Source organism: Radiomyces spectabilis (assembly GCF_025331425.1).
Source record: "Radiomyces spectabilis strain NRRL 2753 chromosome Unknown BYT42scaffold_10, whole genome shotgun sequence".
Taxonomy (NCBI): Eukaryota; Fungi; Mucoromycota; class Mucoromycetes; order Mucorales; family Radiomycetaceae; genus Radiomyces; species Radiomyces spectabilis.
Genome location: NW_026251935.1, coordinates 903141 through 917866, shown reverse-complemented (window position 1 = coordinate 917866; position 14726 = coordinate 903141). Strand labels below are relative to the sequence as shown.

The 14726-nt window shown below is 44.0% G+C and overlaps 4 protein-coding genes across 4 annotated transcripts; 3 read left to right on the top strand and 1 right to left on the bottom strand.

Moving 5' to 3' along the window:
- The first annotated feature begins 207 nt into the window (after positions 1–207).
- On the top strand, positions 208–2451 carry BYT42DRAFT_55545 (uncharacterized protein). Its single transcript, XM_051566669.1, has 5 exons — positions 208–1029; positions 1095–1147; positions 1231–1427; positions 1503–1548; positions 1641–2451. The coding sequence occupies exons 1-5, from the start codon at positions 391–393 to the stop codon at positions 2125–2127; spliced, it is 1422 nt and encodes a 473-aa protein (XP_051421142.1). The 5' UTR covers positions 208–390; the 3' UTR covers positions 2128–2451.
- Positions 2452–4007: 1556 nt separating this feature from the next.
- BYT42DRAFT_578922 (uncharacterized protein) lies at positions 4008–5736 on the top strand. The gene is made up of 3 exons (XM_051569331.1): positions 4008–4362; positions 4435–4584; positions 4666–5736. Exons 1-3 carry the CDS (start codon positions 4098–4100, stop codon positions 5403–5405), a joined length of 1155 nt encoding a protein of 384 aa, XP_051421141.1. The 5' UTR covers positions 4008–4097; the 3' UTR covers positions 5406–5736.
- A 1153-nt stretch (positions 5737–6889) lies between these two features.
- On the top strand, positions 6890–10042 carry BYT42DRAFT_55512 (uncharacterized protein). Its single transcript, XM_051566638.1, has 3 exons — positions 6890–6920; positions 7026–7126; positions 7194–10042. The coding sequence occupies exons 2-3, from the start codon at positions 7115–7117 to the stop codon at positions 9960–9962; spliced, it is 2781 nt and encodes a 926-aa protein (XP_051421140.1). The 5' UTR covers positions 6890–6920; positions 7026–7114; the 3' UTR covers positions 9963–10042.
- A 414-nt stretch (positions 10043–10456) lies between these two features.
- BYT42DRAFT_578916 (uncharacterized protein) lies at positions 10457–11683 on the bottom strand. Its single transcript, XM_051569330.1, has 3 exons — positions 11096–11683; positions 10976–11020; positions 10457–10896 (listed from the first exon to the last, which is right to left on the bottom strand). Exons 1-3 carry the CDS (start codon positions 11673–11675, stop codon positions 10796–10798), a joined length of 726 nt encoding a protein of 241 aa, XP_051421139.1. The 5' UTR covers positions 11676–11683; the 3' UTR covers positions 10457–10795.
- Positions 11684–14726: the final 3043 nt, after the last annotated feature.

Genomic DNA, 14726 nt, shown 5'->3' with positions numbered 1-14726 from the left:
AGATAAGAGGGGTCCCAAAAAAGCACCACCTTTTTGTGTCCTCCCAGCCTCATATCATGAAACCCAATAAAATAGATGGCTCACACATGCGTGGTTCCTATAACAAAAACAATATAGTGTATATCTTCAATACAAGGTACATTTTTAGTCATAACAGATAAGTAAAGGGCTTTTTTTTTCTTGTATAGACATGAAAGCAGACGCGCTGACGTAACTTAGGACGTAGAAAAAAAAAAATTGTTTGCTTTTTTTGAAGAGGGAAATTCCGATGGACATGTTTTTTTTTCTTTTCCGTTACTTTGGAGAATTGGAGTAATTTTTTTTTTTATTATTTTTTCGTGGCCTTTTTTTTTATTTCCTTCTGCTCTCCAAACCCCCCTTTTTTTTCGCATGTTCAGTCAACCATCGACCTCTCAATCCTTTGGATCGTTTGGTTTCAATGCCCAACCGTTTGGGTCGTCACAGCAGCAACAACAACCACAACAACAGCAGCAGCAGCAGCAGCAACCACAGCAGCAGCAGAATTCTAGCTCGCTTTTTGCTTTACCTGCAGGCTCCACTTCCACTTCTACGGGTCCTTTGACAACACCTTCTACTTCATTTGGAACATCGTTCAATCTCAATACCAACAACTCAACCGCTACTTCAGGAGCTGCAGCGAAACCTTTATTCTCATTTGCACAACCAACATCGTCGTCGTCTGCCCAGCAACAACAGCAGCAACCACAACAGCCATTCAATACAACCAACACTACCACCACCGCGGCCAATGGCGACTCGAGACCAAGTTTGCAACCTTTGGACTCGTTCTTTTCAAAGTCGGACGCATCGGCCCCTCACTTCATCATTCAAGCCGATAAAGTGACCCGCACTTCCACTCCGCCCAGCTTTTTTGTCAACGCGAGGAGTGCCACACGAGACTTGGCCTTGCCAGAAAGACGTTCAGAGTTCACCCGCTCCTCCTCGATTACATCCATGTATGGTGGCAAACCCGTCTATTTACCTGGCTTCCTCACCAACGATGCAGAGGTAAGTTCCTAGTTTGGTCGTCCCAAGGTATGGTTGTTTCTAAACTTTTTTCTCTTAATAACTAGTCCTCGGAACAAACGGGACAAAAGAGACACAACAAGTCGAATACAGATGCAGAGTGAGTTTTTTGTTTTTTCTTGAAAGATAAAAGGAGATGGCGAGTCAAACGATGAGGCTGATCATGCGGATCGTTTATGACAGACGAAGAGTGATGCTCAAGACATCCACCGATGCCCCTGGGTTATTTGGAAAGGGCTCGGGCAATACTGGCTTTGGCTGGCGCGATACAAAAGGCAAAACGAAAGCAAATGATAAATCCATCGACACGATACCTACACAGTCTTTATCGGATACCGATATTTCACTGCCAACAAAAGACATCAGCACTGTGCTCACTGGTAAAGCATCAACATTGATACGTTCATTCATGTCCACAACCAACCCCTGATTTGAATTATTTTCTCTTTTTACAGACCTTAGACAACCCAAGGAAGTCACAGCCTCCTCAGAGGCAAAGAGGTGAGTGATCATGGTGATACATGAAGGTTGAGTATTGCTGGATAACTGAACGTGACCGCGTTATTCTTTTTTTTTTTTTGGTGGATAAACAGCCTGGGAGACAATGGAAAACGGGAAGAATCGAAACCGGCAGCGTCGACATCGACGACGGTGAATATCTTTGGTTTCCCAGCCAACATGAAACAATCGATTCTGGAATATTTTGGTCAATATGGTCAGATCATCGAGACACGACAATCGCCTGGTAACTGGATCACCATCCGTTACGCCACGGCTCTAGCGGCTCAAAAGGCGGTGGAAAACAATGGAAAGATTATTGCTCAGGGTTGTATGTTGGGAGCGACCTTGGCTACCGATACCGAAGAACAGAAATCGCAGCAACACGGTGTTGTCCCTTTGAAGAATGCCATTGACTTGTACAAGAAGCTAGATACCACCCCGAGCTTCGGTCTTGGTAGTGGCAAAGCTGGAGCCAGTGCCATTGGAGCCACCTCGTCCGTCATGCCCTCGGGTGCTGTGGAAAAATCCTCTGAACGCGGATGGATGAACAAGGTGAAAGAAGTTGTCTTTGGTTGGTAAAAACGCAGAACAGAAACACAAAACAAAAGAAAAACCAAGGTCCCACGGGTTCGACAAAGACTGATCATCCAACTAAACAAGAAAACAAAAATTCAACTTCCCCTTTTTTCTCCCCCCTTCCATAAAAGAAAAAAAAGACATACACTTTCGATTTCCTTGATTGGCTGCTTTCCGACTTTTCTCCATACAATAAATAAAAAAGATACTACCATGGAAACATAATAATAGACTTTAACATGGTCATTGCAGATTCCTGTTAAACGCTTTAGTAAAGTTTGATAATTTTGGTATAATTATGAAATGGTGAGTGTGCATCAAGGAATGCGCTGTAAACGAAGATGATCTATGCCCAATGAGCATGCATCGAGGTATTCTTGGAGATCCCGGCAGCCTTGTGCCTGATCTTTTGGCTCGTTTGTCTCAATGGAAAAAAAAATTTGTCGGAAAGGTGACTTCAATGCAATAAAAAATTCAAAGGTGGGTCAAAGTCTCTCCAAGCTTGAACTGTTGGGCAATTGAGGCGAGTGGTACACGATGCCATGTGGCACTGGTGCAGTTTGAAGAACTGGCAAGCAATGGTAGTTGGAGAAAAGAAAAAAATGCCCCAATGGGCCGTACTCTTCGCCGATGGGGCTACTTGAATAGAGGTCAAGAGGCACGCTGCATTAAAGACAATGGGATTACCCAGGGAAAAATAGGACAAGCACGTTTCAATGGCGGATAAATCCATGAGCCGAGACTTGTTTTGCCTTTTTTGAACAATGCATCATGGGGACGCACGTGGCAATCCGCAAAGGTTGAACAAACATTGGAAAATGGCCACCAGCAAAAAAATTTATGCGTTCCGCCTTGTCGAAAAAAATTTACCAGCCATTTCATCGGAGAACTGGTGAAAGAATTAGATCGTTGTTGCAAGTTCCTGGAATTAACTACAGAATCACTGGCGGTTAAATGGAGCCCAATGAAAGAACATAGCCCCAATACACACGGCCCCCCAAAAAAAGGAAAAGAGAAAAAAAAAAGATCGTCATTATGAAAACCCAAAACATCGTACGAGCATGTTGGCCGCCATTGCCGTCCGTAGTATAATTCATCGGATTTTGCCCCATTCAATATTTTTTCTTCAGGATGCCTTGATACAGCAATGATTGGTGCAGCCGGTTATTCTGGTGTGCGAACTATATGGAAGCTGATCGACGACATTAAATGACAAATGAGAAAACGGGAAGTTGATAATGGTTGGTTAGTGACATTTAGCAATGACGTTGGGATGTCTGGAACCGACCACCTTAATTTGGCAAGTTGACGAATCAAATTCTTTCATTTGGTCGAGAATGGAGGTTTCAGTTTTTCAGTTGGTGCCGAAAAATTTTTTTTTAATCCAAACAAGTGGAGAGAGCGAAGAAAAACAAGAGCACATATTATATATTCTATTGATGCTCCGATACGATTCTTCCTTCTTTTTCCGTCTCTTGTTTACAGCTTTTTCTCTTGCAAGTACTAAGAAAGAGACGTCTTTTTATTAGTGTGTTATTTGTGGTGGTACTCGTGGAACTCTAATATCTCCAAACACAAAAATCTTATCGATTATCGAACGTCGTACCTGAATAGCCATCCTTTTTTTTCCTTCTTGCCTTCCCCGATTGACAAACCGAACCGAAAACCCGTTTCATAAGCAACACAATAACAACAACAAATAACTATCACCACAACAGTTGTTGCTACTGATTGTTTCCTTACTGTCATTCTACCAGGTAGGCTTTGAATTTCCTTTTATTGGTCCTGTTTTTGTCTTTGTCATTGTCACTGCGGAATTTGAAATGGCCGCAAGAGACAAACTAAAAAACAAGACTGGCTTTTTCTAAACTTCTTTTTCCATCCTTTTATTTTTATTTTTTTTTTATTCCATTTTTTTAATTGATCATTGTTTATCCTTCCTCTTAGACTTTTTTTTTCTCCGTCGATAAACAATGCAATTTGTTCATAATCAACAATTCCCGGGCTATCCTCCCCACGCACAGCCCATGCCTGCTGACATGCAGCAACAACAACAACAACAACAGCAGCAGCAGCCACCGCAAGCACCGGCCGGGACCTTGCAAGGTCAACTTCCGTTGGGTATGCCACCCATGAGTATGCCTCCTTTTATGAACGGTCAACCTACCCATATGCAACCCGGTATGGAATACGAATTGGTCTCTAAACCTAAGCGAAAGCAAGTCAAAAATGCCTGTGGTAAGTTGGAAGGCAGTTTAAATACAATAGCGATCGGATCGGTTGTTTATTTGTTTTGTTTTTTCTTCGTAGTCAACTGTCAAAAGGCGTGCAAGAAGTGTGACGATGGTCGTCCCTGTCAACGCTGTATCAAGTATGGTTTGACTGACACCTGTCAAGATTCGGTTCGCAAAGAACGCAAGAAGGGCGTCAAACGAGGTCCCTACAAACGTAGAAATCAAGGTAAAAACAAAAATGGCAAATTTAAATTGCCGCAGCAGTGTTGGTTCAGCATGTTTACCCGTTGTTTTTCGTTGTTGTCAGGTTCCGGCTCTTCGCAACCGTCGTCCGCTTCGTCATCCCCGGCCATTGCTACGCCCATGCATGGCATGTATGCTTCGCCGAATATGAACATGCGTGGTAACATGCCGTTATCGTATCCCGGTTTCAATGGTGCCCACTACAGTCCCTTTGGTGCGGTCAGTTATCCTGCGACCTCCCATCCCATGATGGCTCCCAGCTACATGATGCCCAATATGCAACCCAATATGCAGCAACAGCAAATGTTGTCGGCTAATTCCGCCATGTTGCAGTATCAAGCGGCCATGAGTGTTCCTCCTCCAGTCTATAATACCACGCCGCCTGCGGCTGAGGCCAATAAGGAACAGGAGAAACCGGCTTCCGCCCCTGCCAACAACGGTACGGTGGCCACCGACAGTGTCAACAGCAAACCAGCTGCTGAAGAAGACGGATCGAAATTGAACATCTTATCTCAGCTTTGCAGTGATGTGCTCGATCGTTCCGACGCCCCGAAAGCAGACAATGGCAGCCAAGCTCCGATTTCGTCTCAACCTTCGTACGGATTGCCTGTCACTTCCTCGGTTGGATCAGGCTCACCTGGCTCTTTCAAGATGACTACACAACAACCTTCCATGTGGTCACTGCCGTCTCTAGGTGCCAACAAAGAGTCCCCCACTCACGGTCAGCATCCGCCCTCCACGCAACCCCAACAGCAACAGCAACAATCCGAACAAGTGTGGAATAATGCAGTGGGTCACTGGTAAACCCCCCTTTTTCCAAGTGCCTTTTTTATTATTATTTCCAATTCAAGCAAGCATAGACGATTCATTCACACCATTTGTTTATACAAGTCAACAATAGTCTTTTTTTTATATTTTTCTTCTCACGGTATGAACATCCATCTAATGGATCCTTTCCTTTTTTTTTTAATTTTACTCTATTTTTTTTTTCGCTTTCTCGTATATTTTTTCACCTGTGTACATACCCACGGCAACTCTCTTTCTTTCTTTTCTCGACCATTTATACGACTGGCATTTCAAGTGCATACACCAAAAAAAAAAGAAACATCTTCAATAAAATCTTTCGCATCATTCATAAAAACGAGCATAAATGGTACATTGGGCGGTAGGGTAATATTTTTTGCTTTGACTTAACATTGGTGGGGGAAAAAAATGTAAGTCACTTTTAGATATTTCCAGCTGAATTGCCCTGATAAAATAAACCATTTCCTTTTTTCTCGCTTTCAACTTCAAAGCGCAGCACTACTGAGCAGGGCAATGATGAATGGGACATCAATCTGCCATTGTCAATACAAATCAGCAGCAAGGAGTTGGCGGGTATATGAAGTAGACAAACAAGGTAACCGTGACAAAAAGGGGACCTGCATGGATTGATTTTGGGGGAGGGAAGGATACGTTGATCTCTCTCCAAATAAGGATCATGGGCGGACATGCGCGCGCTTTTTTTGGGTGGAGGCAGAAAAATTCAAACCGGTATCAGCTGATCTTCCAATCAAAAAACGAGGCACCTTTTTGTCGCGTGCAAAGTATGTGCATTGAACAGATTGATCTTTCCTGGCCGCCTTCAAGCCAATTCGTCGATTTGGTAAGCCTGCAGCCAAGGTGGCTCTGCTGGAAGCACCGGATTCCATTTTTCTTCAAAAAATCGGGACAAAAGCGTGACGTCGGCTTTTTTTTTTACGCTTTGAGGAAATTTTTTATTTTTTCTTTTTTGGATCCCCTTTCAAATCGTGCAGCGTTGTTCCGACCAGCCTTAGCAGTGCCATGTCACAAACGGCAGGCAATGTAAGCCCTATTGCGACGTGTCCTCTTCCACCACAACGATCGTTGAGTGGACTCAGCTTATGGCAAGGCAACACTTCACAAGATAATTCGGTGACGGGTTTAGGTATCTTGTCATTTTCCCCTTTTTCTTCATCCCATGGGCTTCCTCGTCGTCACGGACCCAAATCATTGACATACACCGTTGGGCTTTCCTTCCCAGATATACCAGACTTGACCGATTCATTTCCGCCCATGCCATTTGTAAGTTTGTTGACGCGTTTTGTTTATATTTTTGAGTTATTCGTTGTTATCCTTCTTGTCATGTCAACACTCATCAAAAAAAAAAATTAGTCGGTCCAGTCACATGGTTCCACTGAAAGGGAGCTCCCCTTGTCACCTAGACACCGTAAACTCAAGCAAGAAAATGGTCGTTTATTGTCAGACTCTCAATTAGAACTATGTATCATGGAGAATGATGGCTTTTGCGTGACCGAGGTAACATGACAGCCAACAAACGTGAACCTATGATCGGTTGGCTCACACTGTGTGCCGTTTTATTTTTATTTTTATTATTATTGTTATAATTTCAGGAACCTGCAGAAACCGCTTCTGCTTGGGGATCAAGGCTATACCCAACCCATTCGCGGCGATTATTTCCCGATTTAAACGAAGAACTTTTAGCGACCACCATGCGTTGCGAGGTATTTTTTGTAAAAAGTGTGTGTGGTTGCTTGGGCTGCGTTGCTAATGGATCATGGTGTCCAACAGATGATGGAAGCGCCTTCCAGCTACGGTTTTACAGCAAGTGCCTTGTACGATACAATCCATGGTCGAGTTCGTTCTCCCATGCAACAAAACATGAATCGTCATCCCAACTGTCAGCTTGATCCGGTCGACGACCACTGCGACGATTTGTTACCACTGGAAATCGATGATGATCCACTGATTGAACCAGATACCCAATCTTGCGATCCACATTGTCCGTCATCTTCCGACCATGATATGCACTCTCAACACATAGAATCCAATACTTTGACATGTGATTCCTTGGACCGGCCTTCAGAGACCGAGGATCGCCAACAAACAATCTTATCATGCGGTGTCTTTTCTCTCTATATACCTCCCCATTCACCCACTGAGGATTTTGAGCCAGATACTTTACCTTGTGATTTCCTTGGCTCATCCCCTTCCGATCCCGCACCGAATGCAGACGATGAACCCCGTACGTTACCTCACGCTGCATCCCCTTCCAACCACGAATCTCAGGACGACAGTGAACCTGATACTTTACCCTATGATCCTCACGCTGTACTATCGTCGGATAACAAACGCCAGGACGATAGTGAACCCGATACTCCACCCTATGATCCTCATGATATATTACCGTCGGATAACGAACGCCAGGACGACAGCGAGCCGGATACATTACCTTACGATGCTTGCGCCGCACCATCCACACATCACCAATACCAGGACGACAGCGAACCAGATACCTTACCCTATGATTCTCACGCTATATTACCGTCGGATAATGACCGCGGGGATGACAGCGAACCCGATACGTTGCCCTATGATCCTCATGCCGTATTATCATTGGATAACGAACGTCAGGACGATAGCGAACCCGATACTCTACCCTATAACGCATTCGATGCTCCAGTCTCAGGACCTGCGGGCGACTCAGATACTTTACCGTATAACCGGTATGCATCATCAGGATGTGATGATAACAATAGTCAAGACAGCGAAACAGATACGCTTCCATACGAGAAGGAGGAGGAGGATCAACAAGATGCTGCAGCCAGTACAAATCAAGTGCCTGATACACCCCGCATGCCTACTTCTGTTCCCATGGATGTTGTGTGTGGTGACGCCAGTATCATGGCGCGAGTGAATGAAATTCGTAAGCGTCAGGCGAATCGTGAGAGTATTCGACCCTGTGCCGTTCCGGAAGAGGATCCTTTAGGTGGCGACAATCTCGGATTATCACTTGACCTCGATGAATTTTACGGCGACATTATTTCTTTTCCGGAGAAGTCCAAAGAATCCTCAGACAACGACGCTTCAACGGAGCATTGTGATGAACCTGTCGACGACGAAGTACATGATTTCACAGCCTCCTTATCGATTGGACAATGCCAACCACCATCACCTGCATCCGCCTCAGAGATTTCAAAAGAAGCACATTCTTTTTCTTCCAGTGAAACAAGACCAAATTTCCATGCACCATCCACCGATGCTGCCGCCGTCCGTACACATACACGAACCTCCACCGGTCCCCGAAAAAGAACGTTAACTCATGCCAAGCGAATAACGGATCATTGCGAAATCGGTTGTTTTGATCCTTTGGATGACCATATTGCAGAATTTTCAGATGACGAAGAGGCCGTTATCATGCCCGTTGTCTCTGATGTCGAAGCCTTCACGCCCACCAGTTCCGACGCAGAATCCCATCCCGCGATACCAGATTCACATGAACAGGTTTCAGATCACGGTGCCGACGCCGTTTCATACCACGACCAGTCCCACCGCAGCTGCCAGGTGGCATCCGATATGTGCTTGGACACAGCGGAACCGCCCAAAGAAAACCACGCATTCGCAGAGACACGAGACAAAGCCATGCGTTATGATCCAGCGGATGTGATGAGCGAGGTCGATTCGAATGATTCGCAATCGGCATGCGATATGGAGCCCTACGTCCTCGCGGATCAAAGTTATGACGGTTCATTCGATATCGATACTTATCAAGTGTTCAGTCCAGAGCTTAGCACCGATCTAAGCGCCCATTACGTGGAAACCTCGGATCAGAGCGATTATGAAATACATGATCTTCTCGGTATCCATGATTCCTTATCATCATCCGACGACGACGATCGGGATGAAGACATGCTCGCGTCGAATACTGTCATGCGTGGACGATCGATGTCTTTGCAAGAGGCCATGGAAAAATCAGAGATCGATTCCAGTCAGAGAAAACTGAAACGTCAGCGAACCTTGTTGGACATGTCGTTTATATCGTCTTCGGGTTCGTCTTCGCTGTCATTATCGCAACGAAGCGGGGCAAGTCAACAGTCCATTCTCAGCAGTCTATCTCAACCACGATCGATGACGCCCGAAATCACCACCATGAAAGGTTTTGACCGTATTGTGAAACCGAATGCTCCGAGATCGATGTCTTCTTCCAGCCAGACCGAAGGAAAAGAATGGATGCCGCATCGATCGGATGTGTCCAAAGACGATACTGAAAAGGTCGACTCGGACTCTCAGAAAACGCAAGATTCGTCCATATCAACGTCAGTCGGGTCCCGTTCACGCCGGTCATCGTCCTCTATTTCATTTGAAGCCTTGATTCCCGCCGGCCCAAGACGACCTACAATCGGTCTTTCGAAAAAACGAAGTTGTCCGCGATTGTTTAAAGGTTCGACCTCGACCCATGGTGACAGCGCGGCCGCATCCATTCCTGTTTCGAAACCCATCGGCATTACCAAAGCTGTAGCTCGCAAACGATCCTATGGCATGCGCGCCAAACATCTGTAACCTCTTTATTTGTTTTCAATCTATACCATGTACATAAGACCACTCCTTCCTCATCAAAAAGCTACCTGCCATCTTTTCTTATTTATCCCATATCCCTCCTCCCCTATCTTACAATCTAACCATATTTTTTCCCTTTTTTAAAAAAAATCTTTCCTCTCGGATGGTGCAAATATGGAACCGAAGAGCAACAATGTTTCTTTTCTTTTCCAGAACAATCCATCCCGACGCTAGCGAATTTGTTCCCGAACCCAACTTTCTAGTATGTACAAAGAATAATGACTCACTAACTTTCCCTTATATCCTCCTAAATATCCTGCCTTTGCATCCCAAGATGAGTTCAAATCATGGAATCGATCTATTGTATCGTTATCCTTTGATGATCCCGAATTGAATTTAGTTCCCTGTCCCATTATGGGAAAGATAAATAAAATAAAAAGAAATTGGCCAATCAGAGTCACTAGAAACGAACGAATGAAGTTGCGTCTTCTCACATGTTCTGATCTCACTTCATATTGTCCCAATCGTTCAAAGCACACAATGTTCTATGGTTGTACCAAGTTGGATTCATCCTATTTTTTTTCTCTTTCTGCAACAAGTAATTTCAAACAAACTTCCAATTTCAAATGATTGGTGTACAAAGAAAAAATTGTTGTATTTTTTTTTCGGTGGTGAAAAAGAAAAACAATGACGAACAAAGGCATGTTTTGACGTATAGCGGAGATGCAATGTGTTTATACAGAGAGAAGAGAGTGGTCGAAGGAGAGATAAATAATAAAGATGTGTATGACATGTAAAAAACGGATACAATAACAATGACATTATTCAACGTCAAGTCAGGGACCGTGGACAATAAGAGGCACGGAATATTCCATGGAAGCTTCGTATCGTGGCAAGGAATGATGAAAAGAATCTTTAGGATTGTTCCAATCGTGAGCTAATGGACTTCAAAGTTTAGTCATTGCCGATGGCTGGGTGGGCTTTTTTTTTTCTTCCAGTATGGGAATTTTGCTTACAATATACATGGTCAAGAGAGTAACTAGATGGATGGGGAGACATGTCTGTAACCTCTTTGAACGATAAGTACGATTGGAAGTGCATAAATACATGGCTTTGCATAACGGGCTACCACTTACCATGGGAAAAAGTCAATCCAAATTGATTTGGATCTTCCAAAACACTGCTGTTGTCATCATCATCATAGTCTTCGTCAAAACGCCATTGAGGCCGGCTCAAGGGATAAGGAGTCACTTGATTCATTGTCATCATATTCACAGATGTTGCTGCGGCGGCAGCAGCAGCAGCGGTGGCGCCGCCAGTGACAGTGGCGGTAGTGGTGTGTTGAGAAGAGAGCCACAAGTGGGCTGAAGAGTCTTCAGTGGTGGGGTACCGTGGGAAGGGATGGGGGGAAGTCAATGAGGGATCCGGCAAAGGAGGCGTAATACCCGAGGCTTCTGTTCGTGTGAGGTTCAGTTGCGCTGTGAGTCGCTTGTTTTCACGTTGCAGTTGCAACAGATGATACTGGTATCGGCTTTCTTTGGCCGCACATCGTTTGACCCAATCCAAAGCCTTGTCGACAATTTGGCCCTTGGAAGGACGACGACGACCTTGAAGGTTCGGCAACGCTTCAGCCAGTTGCAAAAATTTGCCATTCAAATTTTCTCTTCGAGCTCGTTCAATGGCGTTGTGCTCCGCTCGCCGCTCAGCTTTGGACATTGAAGTCCTGCTTGTTTCAAGATAATTAGTCGAGAAGGTTCGAGAAAAACAGCACGGTAAAAAAGGCAGTAGTCCATGTCCGTGTGAAAAGGCAATGTTATGTTTTCAAAGTTATTTACCGTCGCATATAGGAGGAGGCACTAATGGATGCACTGGGCGATAGAGCGCTGTTTTGGTCTACGGAAGAAACATCATCGGCAGGTGAGGCGATAAGGATTCCCGCTTGATCCTCGGTGATGGGAGCGGTGGTATCGCAGGTAAGAGAGTTAAGAGGTGCAGTTGGATAGGCAAAGGGTTCTCGGAATTCATGAGCAGACAGAGAAGGTTGATACATGGTGATGAAGAAAAAGGAAGAAGAAGAAGAAAAAAAAGGATCGATACTATATCATGCGCAAACCATGAAAAAGGGGGAAATTCGGGTTGGAAAGATCCAGCATTTATATATTTAGTGGGATTTTTTGAAAAGGGAAAAAAAATCAATCATCGAATTAAATCGCATACTGAAAAAAAAAGCTGCGTTTGGACTTTGAACTTTTAGGGGAAAGTATATCAGGCTATCGATGTTTATCTAGGCTAAACTTCCAAAGTGAATGCAAAACCTCATTTTGCGTTTTTTGTTCAGACCGACAATCGTTTCTTTTTTTTTTCTGGCGTGGTACAGCCGAGACCCATGACCTTGAATGAAGTGCCAGCTTCTGTACGCCAACGTGCGATGAGCATTCTAAAGACACGATCGAAGCGCCGCCTAAAGGCCCACGACAAGGCAACAGGTCATGGCACCTGCAAAATATTTTATTCGCAGTCCATATCTCCGTCGATTTTTCCAAGTCACCACGGTTGTCCGTGCTTATTGTGACCCTGAACAACTATCGTCATGTCGACGATAGAATGGAAAAGTATTCAATGCAAACGATCTTTGGTCGCGAATTGAGCCATGGACTTCCGCTTTGCTTTTGTTCTTATCATCCAATCTTAATGCGAGCCCATATATCCCCATCGTTTCTTTTGTACTGGTTGTTAATGACCCAGAATAAAAAAATAAAAATAAAATTCTAGCGGCTACAGCTGTGTTCATATTACTGACTTGTCGGTTCTCGTTGTCGTGCAGTGGGTTTTTCGGAGCGCTTAGATCACTAAGCATCTGGCCATTCCCCGTTACACCAGCATAATCGTTGGCGCTCTGTGCACCCTCCAACACACAGACACTTTTTTTCGGATTTTGATGGATCCAGAAAAAAAAAATTGGCCACTCATTATGATTCTGGATTCCCGCGCCCATTGTTTTTGTTCCTTTCTGATAAAATAAAAAGGCTCAGAAAAAGAATGATCTATCAGTATCTGATAGAAAAGGTGGTTTTTTTTTATTCCGAGGACGGGCTAACGGTGTCTGTCAAATTGGAAGAGACTTACCAGGCTCACCCATCCTGATTTTAGTTCGTCTAGATACTCATAATAAAAGTTTCACTCTGTGTAAGATACAGTTGACCTGGTAATAATAGTAACAACCTATCCTTTAGTAAAATTATACATTTCATCTTTTTTTTTTTTTTACTAGGCGACCGCATTATCCTGCCCTATAACCAATCCCATGTTTTTTACTAGCGTAAAAACGTTATGCCGATAGATAACGGTTATCATTTCAAATCCACGCCCTTTTTTTTTCTTCTTAAGCGTGCTTATTTTACGGCGTTTCCAAGAATCTGGTAAGGTGTTCGATTTCAACCAAATCAATGACACTCCGATCCCCATTTTTTTTCTGCACACCAATCATGACCATGGTCAGATCTGGAACATGTAGGACCTAATAAAGTTCTCACGAATGTGTCTAATAATCTAAAATGCGGCTTGCGCGTCCTAGCGTCAACAGGCCGACGCAATGTTTGTTTTCGGCAACACACAACCAAAAAAAATGCCCTGACATCTCCCTCATTGACATTTTCTATCAAGAAATGACGCTTTTTCATTGACAGACTCCTGTCGCTCAAATTCGTTCATTAGCTCTAGTGCCGATCGTTTACATGACGACTCATCCTTGGCCTTTTTTGGCACCCTATTTGGCTTGAAATCATCCAACAAAATTCGGTGCGAAAAAAAGCGGACCGAGAGTCCCGCGCGGTAACCGACCTGAACGAACTTTTTTGGTGTATGTTTTGTGATGATAGTTCTTGTACGTATGAAAATTTGATGGAAAAAGGAAAACTAAAGAAAAAGCCTCAATCGCGATGTGTCTCCATCGACGGTCCGTTGGGTGGGCGAAGCTCACAGAAGTTTAGATCTAAATTTCGATATTGAGAAGTTTATTGGACTGTTATGGTTAGCATGGTGAGTTTGTTAATGTCCCATTCCCAAGAGTTATTTTTCTTCTCATCCACTGGCAGCGTAAATATACTGCATTGTTATTGATCATCTCACAATTATTTCTGCTGTCGAGAGATTGTTTCCCTTTCGACGCATCCACTACAACGATGATGCGCAGAATTTTTCTCCTGATATTCAGAGCAGAGCATAGAAGAGCAGTGCATGATCTCGGATGGGAACAGTTTTCTTTCCGAGAATCTGTTGTTGATGGTGCACGAGAAATGACATGGTTCTCTCTTGCAAGTTAGACTGTGAAACCAAATTTAATTGGGGCTTTGGTATGAATTGAACTCTATTTCTTTTTTGTCCATGAGAAATGGGACATTTTGGACATTCATGGATTGTTTTGAGGAAAAATTCGGTATGGTGAAAAAGCAAACCGAGATTGCCATGTTTTCCAAAAATCGCTACCGATGCACCATCATCATCATCTCATCATGAAATAATTGGGAAGCTCTATTCTGCTCAGACCACATGATGGAATCCGATGTAGGCCTAAAATGTTCATTCATCTATGAAACCTGACTTGATCCAAGCGTTGCAGGCATCAAATTTTTTTTTTTTCGTGAACACTCTTTCGAAGAATAGCTTATTTTGGAAGGCTCATCATTTTGCAGCTGCCAGCGATAGGGTAGATCGGTTGGCTCCCTTTGAATTTGCCTGATTTGAGCCCAAGACAGCGTAACAAATGAG

Bases quoted from the DNA above. Each gene is read 5' to 3' on its own strand.
- BYT42DRAFT_55545 (XM_051566669.1), top strand. From the start codon at position 391: ATGTTCAGTCAACCATCGACCTCTCAATCCTTTGGATCGTTTGGTTTC. The intron at 1,148-1,230 runs GTGAGTTTTTTG...CGTTTATGACAG, and splicing joins AAGTCGAATACAGATGCAGA to ACGAAGAGTGATGCTCAAGA. The intron at 1,428-1,502 runs GTAAAGCATCAA...CTCTTTTTACAG, and splicing joins CATCAGCACTGTGCTCACTG to ACCTTAGACAACCCAAGGAA.
- BYT42DRAFT_578922 (XM_051569331.1), top strand. From the start codon at position 4,098: ATGCAATTTGTTCATAATCAACAATTCCCGGGCTATCCTCCCCACGCA. The intron at 4,363-4,434 runs GTAAGTTGGAAG...TTTTCTTCGTAG, and splicing joins GCAAGTCAAAAATGCCTGTG to TCAACTGTCAAAAGGCGTGC. The intron at 4,585-4,665 runs GTAAAAACAAAA...CGTTGTTGTCAG, and splicing joins CTACAAACGTAGAAATCAAG to GTTCCGGCTCTTCGCAACCG.
- BYT42DRAFT_578916 (XM_051569330.1), bottom strand. From the start codon at position 11,675: ATGTCCAAAGCTGAGCGGCGAGCGGAGCACAACGCCATTGAACGAGCT. The intron at 11,021-11,095 runs GTAAGTGGTAGC...AAGAGGTTACAG, and splicing joins TGGATTGACTTTTTCCCATG to ACATGTCTCCCCATCCATCT. The intron at 10,897-10,975 runs GTAAGCAAAATT...GAAGTCCATTAG, and splicing joins CTCTCTTGACCATGTATATT to CTCACGATTGGAACAATCCT.